This window comes from Rhinolophus ferrumequinum, chromosome 13 (genome assembly GCF_004115265.2).
Source record: "Rhinolophus ferrumequinum isolate MPI-CBG mRhiFer1 chromosome 13, mRhiFer1_v1.p, whole genome shotgun sequence".
NCBI lineage: Eukaryota > Metazoa > Chordata > Mammalia > Chiroptera > Rhinolophidae > Rhinolophus > Rhinolophus ferrumequinum.
In genome coordinates this window covers 60,537,108-60,552,766 of record NC_046296.1, presented here as the reverse complement: position 1 = coordinate 60,552,766, position 15,659 = coordinate 60,537,108, and the positions used below count along the sequence as shown (strand labels likewise).

The 15,659-nt window shown below is 37.9% G+C and overlaps 1 protein-coding gene across 1 annotated transcript in view; it reads right to left on the bottom strand.

The window, feature by feature from the left end:
* The window catches only part of SMC6 (structural maintenance of chromosomes 6), a 65,247-nt gene that overhangs the window by 44,898 nt on the left and 4,690 nt on the right, over positions 1–15,659 (bottom strand). Inside the window, exons 2-5 of the mRNA XM_033124579.1 lie at positions 13,229–13,368; positions 8,521–8,638; positions 6,365–6,470; positions 240–376 (exon numbers count right to left, since the gene is read on the bottom strand). Of these exons, the coding sequence (XP_032980470.1) occupies positions 240–376; positions 6,365–6,470; positions 8,521–8,638; positions 13,229–13,363 (496 nt within the window). The 5' untranslated portion in view covers positions 13,364–13,368. The remainder of the gene's footprint in view (positions 1–239; positions 377–6,364; positions 6,471–8,520; positions 8,639–13,228; positions 13,369–15,659) is intronic.

Genomic DNA, 15,659 nt, shown 5'->3' with positions numbered 1-15,659 from the left:
CAAACAAACCCCAAATCTGCTAACCATGGTTTTGCTATAGAAATGTCCTATGGTACAACTACATATGTGTAATATTTGTCAGTATAAACATACATGCAACTGACCGATTGCCTTACAAGAAAAAGGTTTCAAGCGTTAAGAAGCGCCCTGTCAATGAATACCAGCAATAATCACTTAACTCTTTTTAACTGGATATTCCCTAATATTTTATATGAAATGAAAAGATATTCTTAACAAACCTGTTGCACTTTTTAGTTTATAGGACCGACTTCCATCCATGCTGATGTGTTGTTGCACAATTATAGAGTTACCGTACACATTTGCTTTATAGGCATCGTCACCTCTGTTCCTCAATGTTATTGAGATATCTGCTGAGCTAAAGCAATAAGGTTAAGCTAAGTCACATGAAGGGACATGCAACTGTAATACCAGGTTATCACAATTTTCAAAACTTCCAAGTAATTTGGCTAATTCATTTGAAAAGTAGCTTTACACCAGTAGTTCAGGGCTTACAGGCTAAAACACAATAATGTTAAAGATACTACGCCTAACAAAAAATTAAAGTTGAAAATAAGAGAAGCTTCATAAAATGTAATTGACTAGTCTAGCAATAGTCTACCACATTTGCACAAAAAACATTGAACTTTTATTTGTTTCAAATCAAGTAGATAAGTTATATGTTTTCCTGTAAGCAATATATAATCAGTATTATACTGCCTGTTTACTCTAAATTATATAATAAAGCATCATACTGACAGCAGGACTTTAAGAATGATAAAAAAAGAATTATGGTGAAGTAATAACATTTTCTAAGAGGATTAGAATCAAGGAAAGCAACTTTAATTTTTCAATTACTTGGCAACAAAAAAAATGAAAGTATCTGATACCAACTAATATAAACTAAATCTCAAAATTTCTTAAAGTTATTGGTATGATAAAGGAATTATTTTTGAAGTTTAAAACATTTATAGTCATGCATATTTTAACATGAAAATCAATCTTTATTTTTCTATTCTAACTTCCGTTAAAGTAAGATTTGGTTAAAAAAAGTTAATAAACGACATCAATAAATACATACTTTAAAAATTCTCATGATGAACTTGACTGTAAACAGATCTTACACTAGATACACTGGGTCCCCCACCCTCTCCTTTACAAGTGCCCTGGCAAACAGAGGGCTTAGGGGCCGTAGCATCAGTCATCATCCTCTCCTCCAGAAGCTGAGCTAAACCGAGAAATCTGACACTATCTGAGCCAGATTCTTTCCTTTAAAAATTCAAATTCAGAAAAACTGGTCAAATCCAAATAAAATCTGTAGTTTAGTTAACAATATTGTACGAATGTTAACTGTATAGATTTGATAAAAGTACCATAGTTAATGAAGATTTCAGCATTAAGAAAAATTAGGTAAAGGGTGTACAGGAAAACTGTACAACACTTCGGTAAATCTATAGTTATTTCAAAATGAAAAGTTTTAAAAACAAACTCAAATTTAGACACAAGCAAGTGAAAAGATGGTTATTCCATGGAGCTACAAAGTTATGAGGCCTCTGGGATGAGAGAAACCAATTTGGGGCACTACACTCTGATAAGCAAGTATGAAGTCTGCAGAGACTAGAGAGAAGCAGGAGCACAGACCAGGTAAGCTCTTGGGAAACCGCGCGGACTGACAGAGACATATACCCACAGACAGTGGCAGGGAATCAGAGACAGCTAGAACATAGGAGCACTGCCTTACCCACACAGCCCCCAAACTAAGACAGTCAGGCATAAATGCGTGCACATATAAAGAGTTAACAAAAACTTGGCTGAACGAGGAGAGCACACATACTTCGGAGACAATGAGACAGACACACTCAAACCCCCACCCATTTGTCACAGGGAAAGAGAAGAAAGGAGAACACAACTCAGAAGTATGGCCAATGACAAAGCAGGGGTGTCCAAACTTTTTTCAACGTTTTTCACCACGGGCCATATGCGGTAAAATCCACAAACAGCCGGGCCACTCACTCGAGGTGAAGTACGTGTTGCCTCACCTGGTTTATTTAAGTAAACTAAATATATTTTTGGAATTTGCTGCGGGCCAATTAACAATGGATTGCGAGCCGCAGTTGGCCCGCGGGCCACAGTTTTGACACCCCTGGTATAAAGGAAGAGTTGCAGCATGAACATGAAGGAAGAGAGAGGGAGGCAAGAGGCCTAGAGACAAAGACACAAGAGGAAACCAGAGACCCAAAAAAGAAAGACCCAGAGACAAAAGATACTGGGTTCTCAGGTCTCTCATTTCCAGTCACTCATGAGACCCGATTGTACTTCCTCCCGGAAGCTTCTAAGATATGTATCCCAGCATCTTTAAGGTAGATCTTTTCTAAAGCTACCCTGAGTGGGAGGGAGGGAGGGAAGGAGGGAGGGTGTGTGTGTGTGTGTGTGTGTGTATTAGTCATAAATATCTAATGAAGACAGATATTCTCCTGCAAAGTTGTAACTAACAGGATTTTTAAAAGGCCCCCAAGTTGATTCTAATGAACAGCCAGAGCTGAAACCATTACCTGAAACAGGATAGAAAAGGGCAGCTGGCCTACGGTATGGAGCAAAAAAATATTTATTTCATTAACTAGTCTGATTATCTAGTATTAAGTGAATATACCTCAGGAAAACAGGTTAAAATAAAGTTGAATTATCAAACATCTCAACTGATCAGCAAATGTCTACTTTATTATTTTCCTTCCTAGCTACTGCTCGCATTTTAAAGTTACCTTTAGTGTTGTGAGAACTTTGAAGTCACTGACATCCTGTTGCTATATGAATTTATTAAAAATAAGAAAGTCAAGTTATGCCTTAAGGAAATGGCCTAATAGTAAGTGCTCATAAGGAGAGAGGGACAACTGAGCGGGGCGCTAACTTGCCCACCGTACTAATGAGGCTGGTGCTGCATCTGGGACAAGGGCCATAGAACCCACTGTCTGTAAATACGGAAGATGCTTACGTGACAGATTATCACTGAGAGTTCTTTAAGAATGACAGTGCAAACAAGTCAAGTGCCACAGTAAGAAGTGGCTTCTTTCTCAACTCTGGAAGAACCTACGTGCATAAAAGTAACTGGCAATAGCACATATCGATGGGGATGGGCTCGAGGAACAAGGAAAACACAGTAAAAATGTGACCCAATTGCCCCTTCTCTGCGGAGCCCTAGTGAATTCTGTAACCTTGACTAACTAAATCAGGAATGTACAGCAGGGGTATGAGTTTTCGTCCCTGCATAACCCCCTCCCAATGCCACAGCTGATGGCCAAACAGGACTGGTGCAAAGACCCCCACACGACTGGGGCTAGTATCAGGAAGGCCAAGGAGGGGACAGTGAACTGAACGTGTTCAGGAAAAACCTGAAAAGCCAGGGGCGTAAGACCTTGGGTCACTGCGAGAGAAAATGTACAAGAAGAATGGATTCACTGTCTCCCTATCCCTGAAAAAGGGCTGAAGAATGATCAGGGGCCAAGCCCCAGGGAAAGGGTCTCAGGGCACAGTTCTCGGGCTTCTCCTAACCGTGCAGAAGCATCTCTACTCTACTCTTCGGGCAGCCCAACACCCAGGTCACAAAGGGAGTGTAATGTTTGGCCTGGGAGAAGCAGAGTCCTCAGGACTACCTCACACCTGTGTTAGACTGACGGCCATTCCTCAGGCAAAGGGGGAGAGCCACCTAGATTTTAGATACAGAATAGACTATGGATAAAACTGAAAAGCTCAGTGAGCTGATTCTGTAAAAACATGGTGATAGAATCAAAGACTATAAGGGGAATTTTATACATACCAAATGTTTTAAATAAGGAAGGGGATGGCAACAGGAACAGTAACGGGTCTGGAACAGCTGTTTATATAGCTACTTTTTCAGACAAGGTCAGTAAAAAGGAGACTGAGCTCATGTTAAAGCTCACGTTTAACTGTTATTAACTTGATTAAAATATACTGACGTTCCTATCTACAGGCAGTGGCCTCAACAGTTCACGATTTGTGTAAGCTTCCTTCTTTCCTCTTCCCCCACCCCTCCCCTCTTCCCCCTCCCTCCCTGCAATAGTCTAAGGTCAAGTCTCAGAAAGAAGTTTCTGTTTTGGTCCAGGTACTTCCCAAATGGGAAAAAAATATAATTTAATTGAGACATAAAACATTTAATGATACAGAAAAAATAATTTTTTCCTGAAGCTTCTATTTGAGAGATCAATGTGTTTTCTGGCTAGGTAGACTAGGTGATTGGACATCTAAGAAATGCAGAGTTAAGTACAATAAATAGAAACTGAGTTGGGACTATTAAGTGTTAAAATAATGAATTTTTCACTTCAGACATAACTTTGTTTGGGGATTGTGGGGGAGAAGACCTTGCTGGGCTGCGGCCCTTTTAAGTAAGATAAGTAGAGACAGGAAACATGCTGGAGAATTGTTACCAAACAGTTCTTTTTCAAGGCCACAGGTCATGGGAAGTGACTTTCTGTGTATCTTTTCCTTGCTTACGCTGAGTCAACTTGGAACCCTGGCTTAGGGTTAAGATTCCTAAGGTTTGAGGACGCTGAGAAAGAAGATAACTACTAAGAAGGGTGCCTGGTGGCTAAATGTGCTCAAATTAAAAAAAAATCAAACAGCAGAGCCTAGCAGCCATTTCTACCCAGAGGCCTCTCATGCAAACTGTACTTCAGGGAGAAGCCTGCACTAAGCTGCCTGCTTCCCACACTGAACTGCCTGCTGGTACAGTGTTCCTGCCATCCAAGCCAGCCCTTATAAAGGAGACTTTGGAATACTATTACAACCAATAGGACTGAGCCTCTCCCCATCCAATAGGAGCTGTGCAGCTATATCCTCATCAGCAACTTCACCAACCAATCAGAGTGGTTCCATTCTGACCAATCAGGGCAGTGCCTTTTGGACCAATCAGACTGCAAGGATTTGGAGTTCTGTGAATAAGGATGGATGAATCAGGGACAAGGGGCGGGGACTTATGTCTATATAAGTCAGTTCCCCTTTGGCTTGGAAAGCACACTTTCTCTTTCCACTAACAGCTGAAGAAGATTGCATTTCCCCAGCTGGAAATGAAATATCACCAAAGAGGTCTCGCTAGAGTAGAGCAGGGCAGAGTGGAGTGGATGTGACCGGACTGGAGCAGGTGGAGCAGAGTATAGCAAAGAAGAGCTGAGCTGTCTAGCCAGAGAGGGGCTTGGCCCCAGGGCCGCCTCACAGCCACGGCATTTCATAATTGAGCTGTAACACTATTGAGCTGTTTGCCCTGAATTAAGTTTCCTTCGTCACACCCCAAACTGGGGATTCCTGTGATTGTTGAACTGACACCAACAATTATCAGTTGACAGGTTTCTGAGAGATACATAAAAATACCCACAATCCTGATTCACATCCCTTGTTCTATTTTTTTGGCAATAAAATGGGATAAATTAAATGGATATAACATTGGGCAGAGGAAAGTCTGTTATATGAGAAAATAGACATCACTGTTAATTATCAAAGTCCCCCATGTTCTGGGGAGGAGGCCTGTGAGAGAGGAATGAGCAGTGGAAGCAGCCTCACTGTGGCAGCTATGACATAGTCTGGGCTGTCTAGTTGTCAGGAGAAACAAGGGTCCCTGCAGAGCTGTCTGAGGCAGTATTAATATTAAAAAGAATACGGACATCATCCTGAAGAGAGCTCCTAATGAGCAAAAGGCCACGAGTCTATGATGATGTTAACTGGGCAATTATTGTGTAGTTATGTGACGGCAAACTGTAACAAAAAGAAATAGAAACATAAAGCCAAAGAGGGTAGTTATATGACCATTTACCAAGGGACAAGATGGACCACAAACTGACTTGTGATTGTGGTCCTCAAGTGAAACTCACTGGTGAACCACCTGGGTAAAGGATATAAAAACAGACACAGAGTGGAATACTTTTCTGGAATTCTTAAAGAGCAAGAGGCAGGGATTTTGTGCAGGGACACCTTGGCTGATCACGGACTCTGCTTTCGGCTGTGTCATATCAACGCGTACCTGCTAAAGCTGGGTTTGGATCAAGAGTAAGGAAAGTCCAATGGGTACAAATATTCCTTTAAACCCAAGTACATGTATTTATCACTGCTCAGTCTTCCAGAAAGGTAACAGAAATAAGATTGTAGGTAGGCAGGCACATGGCAATAATTTACACAAGCTTTCTGTAACAGGCAACAGTGACTCATGCTGGCAATGGCGGGCAAGAGAAAGGAATGAAAAGATACCTCGGCTCCAGTTCTGAGAAGCCAATTCATTTCTTATAATGTCTATATGAACTGGGACTCAAAAGTAGCTGCTTCTTACTAAAGAACTGAAAAATACATGTAGAAAGCAAACACTTACTTCTGTCCATCTTTCACAAAACCTTTTAAAGAAGATCCTCTATTAGTAGCGATTGCTTTTCCACCAAGACCAACTATGAGAGCTGTAAGTACTGCACTCTTCCCACCTAAAGAAACAGTTGTTGAAGAAATCACATTCATTAAAGAGAGAGATAAAAGGAAAGGCCAATTCCTACAGTTTGAGGTAAAAAGATTTCTGAATGAAAATGTGAATTAGCCTAACCCAGAAAATATTATATTTCAATTATAATTTTCTTCCAGTTCCAAAACAGCAAACTTAAAATTTAAAAAGTTGTATATACCATGAAATATTTAGCTACTGCTATTAGAAAAAATTAGTACATTTTAGGAATTAAATTTATGCCACTAATAAGGAAATGGAAAAATGGTTACCTTTCCAACCTAAAAAAATGCCACTGTAGCTTGGCTCATCAACCTATTAAATGGCCTATCTAACTATACATATATACTTAATTCATCTAATTGTTTTACATTCTCATTTGATTGCAATTTGCTTTTTCCATGAATTCTTAGAAGTCAGGAACTATTTTTAACAACCCTTGAATTCAAGGGTTGTCTACTTTATTCAATGCTGTATTTCCAATATCTACCCATAATAGGCACTCACATATTTGTTGACTGAATGAACTTAAATATGAAAAATTATCAGTCATACAGATAGGTATTTTATGTAATATTTGGACAACTGTCACTCCTAATTTGATTATTCATTTGTTAGCTCTCTGAAAAGTGTACTTCTTTCTACCCTAACAGAAACAAAATACCACAAAAATTCCAACATCTACAAAATTACCCAGAACATGGTAAACCTTTTATGAATGATCAATCAATTCAATCAACTTTTATCAGCCCATCATCTTCCTTAATATATTCCAAATTAACCAAAAGACACCACTGCTTAATCCAATTTAGTTCCTGGAATGCCTTTCAAGTCCCATTCTAACTCTCTCCTTTCCCTTCACTTCTAAATTCACTGCCTCCACTACTTGTATTACTTCTTCCTAAGTTTTATTAATAAAATCACTGTTTCAAAAGGCAAATATAAAAAAAGACCTAACTGCAAAACCCGCTGGTCTTTCTTCACTTCTTGTCCTGTGTGACCTCTCTGTAGCACTGATCCCTTTGTCTATTCTCTCCTTCTGAAAATAACTTTTCTCTTGACTGAATATAGCGTAGGGAAAACAAATAGCAATGGAGCAGACTGTGGAACTACACACACCTAGTTCCATGTGCCAGCCCTGTTACCAGTTGTAGACTCTGGCAAGCCTCCTCTCCCTGCGTACTGGGGCTCAGTCCATCTGGAAACCTCATGCCTGTTCTATCACAAAAGCTACCGAACTGTTCTAACTCCTGTGTCTTCCACCTTCTAATTTAGTGTCTACAACGTGGCCAGTTTGTTTCACAAATCTTGATCATGTTTTTACTTTTCTCAAAAACTTTAATTGGTTCCCTAGTGACTTATGAATAAAACTCCAAAATCTTTATTACAGTTCTTCAACAGTATCATCTACAACCTGACGCTCCAGCGTCACTTCTGCCTCTTCCTACCGGGTATGGTATGAACAAGCCCTATGAGGTTGCTAACCAAGCTCCACACACATCTACTTCTAGCCCTCTAGCCTTGGCCGATGACCACTCTTTACCTAGAACATCTCAGTTTCCTTCTCAATTAGACCTAAACAATCTATCATTTTCAGTCAAGTCCCAACATAAATATCATACTTCCTCTTAATGCTTTCAATGGCCACAAGAGTGAGAATTAGCTTCTTACATGTTTGGATTCCCATGGCACTTTTATTTATGCTCTGTTACAACATTTACTAGATGGAAAACACAGGGCTTCCTCAAATGCAACAAGGATAGCTTGTCCACTCTTCTATGAATTCCAAGGTAAATGGATTCAAAAGAAAAGCAAGAAATGTCTATCCCTATTGCATAAACAATGAACCTAGAGTTAACTCATTATTTTCTCAAATTGTAGACATGCAGCAAATACTGAAAATACTCAAGATCACAAGTTATAGATATAAAGCTTAGATTTATCAGCACTAATAATCACCTATTTAAAAAAGTTAATGCATTCTAATCTCAAAGTACTGCTCAAAGTTAAAGAAGAAAGAAGGTAAAAGTACTTACTTCCATTGTTGCCAACCACAAAATTGACATTAGAACCAAATTTAAAAGGTCCGAGCATTGAATGACACATGAAGTTTCTTAGCTGAATGCTCTCAATTATTCCAACTTCTGCTGAAGTCTATTAAATAAAAACAATGGGAGAAAATAATCAATCTGTCTAATTCACTCATTAGAATGATGCAAGTGATTGCTGGCAGGAGAAAGACCAGCAGTTGTTTCCAACAAAACAACAAACAAACACAGCCACAAAAAGTGAACAACATTAACTTCAATCAATGAGTAAGATGAAATTAAGTGGGAACATTATATGAGTAACTAACGCATTCTAAAGTCCTGAAAGGATCTAATAAGTGTATCTCAGGTTTCTTAATGTAAATACCAAAATTTTGAGTCAGACAATTTTCTGTCGGAGGGGGGTCATCCTGTGCACTGTGGAATGTTTGATAGCATCCCAAGCCTCTACCTATTTGATGCCAGTAGCCCACCGCCCAGTTGTGACAACCAAAAATATAACCAGACATGGCTAAATGTCCCCTCGAGGGCAAAATCCCCTTGGTTGAGAACCACTGGTGTATGGAAACTTCCTGTAAAATACAGAACCATGTTTAGAACACCCCTAAAAGATGGAATGGTTTGAACACTGAACCTGATATAGACACTTCAAAGAGTACATGTTCTTAAATGGCAAAGCCTGCTTTTCTTGTGACTTTCTGTGTCTGTCACTTATTATAACTGTGTGACTTTGGCAATGTATAAAGTATATATGGTTTCTGAATCTGTAAAACAGAAATAATTCCCGTATTGCAAATATGTTAGAATTAAATTAGAGAAGATTTATAAATGTTTTAATCAAGAGTTTGGCACAGTGGCATACCTTGTTAATTAGAAATAACAAAATAAATCACCCATATTTTACCAAACTTTCCAATGTTTTTGAAGAACACTTAATATCTCCAGCTTTGTAAAGAATTTATTTAAAAACTCCCCGTGCTCTCTTCTTCTGTATACCACTTATTAAAAAGCAGTAAGCATTTATATCCTTGTATGAGTAGCATACCAGAAATCATGGTGACCAGAAATCATGGTGACCAGAAATCATGGTGAAAGTTTTTAAAAATATTTTTTTGTTTTGATCTAATGGTAGATTCAGAAGCAGTTGTAAGAAATAACACAGACATCCTATGATCCCTGCCCCCAGTTTCTGTCCATGGTAGCATCTTGATAGCTGGAGCACCACATCACATCCAGAATACTGACGCTGATACAGTCAGGATACAGAATGTTGTCATCATCACAGGATGCCTTGTGTTGCCCCTTTGTAGCCACATCCACATCCCACCCAACCCATCCCCTCCTTAACCCCTGGCCACTAAACTGTTCTCCATTTCTGTAACAGTGTCATTTCAAGAATGTTATATAAATGGAATACATAGAATGTAACCCTTTGAGATTGGGTTTTTTTCACTCGCGTAACTGTCTATTGTTGCCTATAGTCAGCAGTTCACAGCTTTTTATTGATAAGTAGTATTTCATGGTATGGATATACTACAGTCTATTCAACTATTTGCTCAACAAATGACATCTGGGTTGTTTCAGAATTTGGCTATTACAAGTAAAGCTGTATAAATTATTCCTGTATAGATTGTTGTGTGAAGATCAATCTTCATTTCTCTGGTACAAATACTGGGTTGTATGGTAGGTAGCTACATGTTAAATTTTTTAAAGAAACTGCCAGACTGTCTCCCGGAGTGGCTGTGTCATTTTACATTCTCACCAGCAATATATGAATGATCCAGTTTCTCTGCATCCTTGTTGGTACCTGGTGTAGTCAGGGGTTTCGTTTTTGTTCTTTTTAATTTTGGCCAATCTGATAGGTGTGTCTCATTGTGGTATTAATTTGCATTTCCCTGATGACAAATAATGTTGAACATGTCAGGTGCTTGCCGTTTATGTCTTGCTCTTCAATGAAATGTCTATGTCTTCTGCTCATTCTCAAATTGGATTATTTGCTTTTATCTGTTGAATTTTGAGAGTTCTTTATATATTCAAGACACTAGTACTATGTCGGATTTGTGGTCTGTAAATATTTTCTCCTCGTCTGTTTTAAGCTTGACTTTTCATCCTCTTAACAGGATCTTTTGCAGAAGGAACATTTTTAATTTTGATGAGGTCTAATTTATCATTTTTTTCATCTTATAGTTTGTACATTAGGTGACAAATCTAAGAATTCTTTACCCAGCCCTAGATCCCAAAGATTTGTACTGTTTGTTTCTAAAAGTTTTATAATCTTACGTTTCACAGTTAAATCTATTACCCAATTGCGAGTTAATTTCCGTATAAGGTGTGAGACTTAGGTTGAAGTTACTTTTTTGCCTACAGATGTCTAATTACCCCAGTACATTAGCTAAAAAGGTTATCTCTCCTCTATTGAATTGCCTTTGTAATGTCAAAAATGAGTTCATCATGATTTGTGTGGGTTTATTTTTGGATTCTCTGTTCTGTTCCATTGATCCATGTGTTTGTCACATGGTCTTGCTTACTGTAGGTATAGCATAAGTCTTGAAATTGGGTAGACTGATTCCTCCCATTTTATTCTTTATTATTCTGTTTCAAAACTGTTTTATCTATACTAGTTCCTTTGCTTTTTCATATAAATTTTAGAAAAAAAATTGTGTATATCTACAAAAAGTCTTGCTGGGATTTTGATAGAAATTACATTAAACCTACAAATCTTTTTGGGGAAGAACTGACATCTTTTCTACGTTGAGTCTTCCAGTCCATGAATGTCATACGTTCTCTCCATTTATTTAGATCTTCTTTGATTCAATTCATCAGCATTGTATAGTTTTCGGCATAGCATATAAGTCCTGTACATATGTTGTTAGATTCAGACCTAAATATTTCATTTTTTTTTTTTTTTAAGATTTTATTGGGGACGGGGAACAGGACTTTATTGGGGAAGAGTGTGCACTTCCAGGATGTTTTCCAAGTCAAGTTGTTGTCCTTTCAATCGTAGTTGTGGAGGGCGCAGTTCAGCTCCAGGTCCAGTTGCCGCTGTTAGTTGCAGGGGGAGCAGCCCACCATCCCTTGCGGGAGTCGAGGAACCGGCAACCTTGTGGTTGAGAGACCACGCTCCAACCAACTGAACCATCCAGGAGCTCAGCGGCAGCTCAGCTCCAGGTGCGGTGTTCAATCTTTAGTTGCAGGGGGCGGAGCCCACCATCCCTTGTGGGAGTGGAAAGGCAACCTTATGGTTGAGAGCCCACTGGCCCATGTGGGAATCGAACCGGCAGCCTTAGGTGTTAGGAGAACGAAGCTCTAACCACCTGAGTCACCTGGCCAGCCCAGTATTTCATTTTTTGAGTGACTATAAATGGTATATTTTGAAGCTCAATGCTAGTGACAAATGACTTAAAACAAAAAAGAATGTTTATCTTGTATCCTGCAACCTTACTGAATGCACTTATTTGTTCTAAGAGGTTGGTTTTGTTTGTTTGTTTGTTTGTTTGAATTCCTTGAGATTTTCTAGGCAGACAATCAGGTCATCTGCAAATAGGGGCAGTTTTATTTTTTCCTTTCCAATGTGTATACCTTTTGTGTCCTTTTCTTGCTTTATTACACTGGCTAGATTGTCCAGTACTATGTTAAATAAGAGTGATGAGAACAGACATTCTTGCGTTGCTCCTGATCATAGGAAAAAAGGCAGTTCGTTATGTATGACATAAACTGTAGGGCTTTTTGTCAACGCTCCTTATCACACTGAGGAAGTTCCCCTCTATTTCTACTTTCTGAGAATTTTAATCATGAATGAATGTTAAATTTTGTCAACTGCTTTTTCTGCATCAAGTGATATGATCATGTGAGTTTTCTTCTTTAGCCTGGTAAAATGGTGAATTACACTGACTGATTTTCAAATATTAAACCCGGGTTGCATGCCTAGAATAAACCCTACTTCATCATGGTGTATAATTCTTTTTATATATTACCAAATTCTATTTGCTAATAATCTCTGTCTGTATCCATGAGGTATATTGGTCTGTAGTTTTCCTTTTTTAATTCCCTCTTTGCCTGGTTTTGCTATCAAGATAATGAATTGGAAAGTGTTCCCTCTCCTTCTATTTTCTGTAAACTATGTAGAATTCACATTCATTTTTCTTAAAATGTTTGATACAATCTCCAGTCAAAACAACTGGGCATGAAGGTTTTTTAATAGGAGTTTTTAAACAGTGAATTAAATGTCATTAATACTTGTAAAATGATTCATATTATCTATTTCATATTGGGTAAATTGTGGTAGTCGCACTTTTAAAGGAACTGGTCCACTCTATGTAAGTTGTGAAATTTATGTGTGCAGAGTTGTAAACAATATTCCCTTATTATCCTTTTGATGTTTTCAGGGTCTGTGGTTATAGCTACTGTTTTATTCCTGATATCGGAAATTGGTGCCTTCTCTCTTTTTTCCCCTTTTTCAGTTTCATTAGAGGTTTGTCAATTTTATTGATTTTTCCAAAGAACCCGTTCTTTGTATCACTGTTTTCCATACTAATTTCTAATTAACAAAACCTTCAAAATTAGGTTATTTTACTTCAGCTTTTTAAAAATCATAATGCTTTTCCTGATACTGAATTATCAAGAGTATGACATGTATACCATACAGACATGAGAAACATGCTAATCAAAAACCCTAATTTTGTAATTTTGTACTTACCAAAGTAGAAGTACCATTAATGAAAGGTGTACATTCATCTTCATCATCATCTTCATCAAAATCCTCCAGATCTTCGTGTCTTGGTCTTTTGGCATTTTCAGGAGAGAAGAAATTATCTTCCTTTCTTTTGGCCATCAGGTCTGAACAAATATTAAAATATTACAGTAATAATGAAGTAAATCAAGTACAGCATCCATATGATTGTTCCATATACGTTAAAATTAAAATAAACCAGACAAAACTTAGGTTTTATGACTATGTTCATTCATTTTTACTTAAAAAAAAAAAAAAGGTAAAAATATCATTTGCGTGGAGGAAGTGATCCATGAACTTAAGAAAGGCCAGGAAACTTTCTACCCTAGAGTATCCAGAAAAGAACACACAGCCCTGCTGCCACCTTGATATTAGCCCAGGAAGGCATGCCAGACTTCTAACCTACAGAAGATAGTAAATTTGTGTTTGTTTTAAATTATCTGCATGTGTTACAGTAGTTGATTTTACTTCAATTACTCATGGCCATGACTTTATAGATATGGACCTACCTAAATGTTTTGACTCCTAAACATACAAAAGGTAAAACATTTTGTGTAACCGTGGTTTCTAGTTTCCTAGATTTATGAATAGAGATGGCAAAATGCCTTCTAAAATTATCCCAGAGCAATCATCCAACTTTTATGAGTTATAAACTAATACTGAATCAGATAAAACTTTCAATTTTAGTTTCCCAAAGAAGCATATTTTGAAGCAGTGTGGCCTAGCACCAGTAGTTTCCCTTAACTGTTCCCTAAAGAAAGTCCATACTCATTGTCTATTTTTTACCAATAGAGTATAAAATGTATACCTAGAAAATTAATATATTTAAAATAATACAAGATTTTCTAAACTTATGAATAGTGCACCTCAAGTCAAAGCTGATAGTCTGTGACTGAAATTGAAGGTTATGACTACTGACTACGGCTTTCATTTTTCTCTTTAAAGTACATTTCAGACCGCAACAGATAGGTACCTAATAACTGTTTCCTGAATAAATACAGAAAAATCCATGACATAGGTAATCATAACTTTCTAACATACACGAAAAGAATATGAGAATAGTTCTGGTTTCAACCCAGTTAAGTCCCTCAGTCCTACCCGACATCAACCCTGTCTGTAGCAGGTACCCAGGCAGTAGAAGAATAAATGAGATTTTCTTGCTCATGAATTTCAACTGAAAGATTCTAGTCAGCCCTCCCCAGAGGATATGACATGCAACACAGGGTAGAAAGCCAGTCTTTAGCGTATGTGTGGGCTGGGAGAGTGAGAGCTATTGAGCGGGGTAACAGAGAGCAGGAAGTAGCTGGGCAGAAACAGAACGGGGCCGAAACAGAGGAGGAACGTGAGAGAAAGGGAGGGTGAGGGAGAGGTATTCATTCAGCGATTCTTTTTTTTTTTTTTTTAACCACTGCTTTCCAAACTTATCCTGACAGAACCAATTTCAGAAATATCAAACATCTCTATATATTTTGGAGCAACTGTTTTGGGGAACAGTCTTTGACAATCCATTAAGTGAAATGAGTAGTTTCCCCATCTTTTTAATGCTCTGAAATCACTTCTATGGCATCACACTTGAATGTTTTTTGAAAAGTAAGAAATAGGCTTAAAAGCTATTAGACAGGGGATACTGTTGGAAAGCTAACTTGATGAAATCATTTTAATTTCTATTTTGTATACTGCTTTTTATGGGTTCACTATATCTTCCTGAATCATTTTTTCCATAATTTTATTTTCCAAAATATTAACAATTTAAAGCCCCAAATTTACTACACAAAATTACCTTGTTTTGTAAAATTGTCAACTGTAGTCATGACTCCGGTCATGCAAATTCTGTTTAGTGAAATTTTAAACATTTTCTCCAAATACCAGTTCTTTGCTTTATCAAATCTAGTTTTTCTTTAGTGGGACTATTTTAATGTTTATTCATAAATTTTTATACAACCAAATACAAGGGGTACGTAGTGGGTCTAGAGTTCTCACAGTGCGAGTTAAAAAAAAAAAACAATTAGACACTTCCACTTCCAGGAAGACAGACTAGGTGTATCTTTCCCTATTCCTCCTCTTGTTTAGTAAAACTAAAAACCTTAGAAATTATATATATAACAAACATAAGAAAACTCTGAAAGAGGAGGCAAATCGGGTAGGGACCTCAGTAGCCAAGGAATGACACCTTGGTGAGTTTCCTGAGTTTTTGTTTTGCTTCGAATAGCCCAGACTTGAAGATAGCAACTGGGGAAACACCAACAGGTGTGGCAGGAGTAGGGTATGTGTGGGGCTGATGAAAGCTTTGTTCTCTCTAACCAAAGGTCCTGGAAAAGGAAAAGGTCCAGCCTAACAAGACAGAAACCTTTCAGGCACTAACTGCTCTACTCCAGCCAAACATCACTGAAAAAACAGT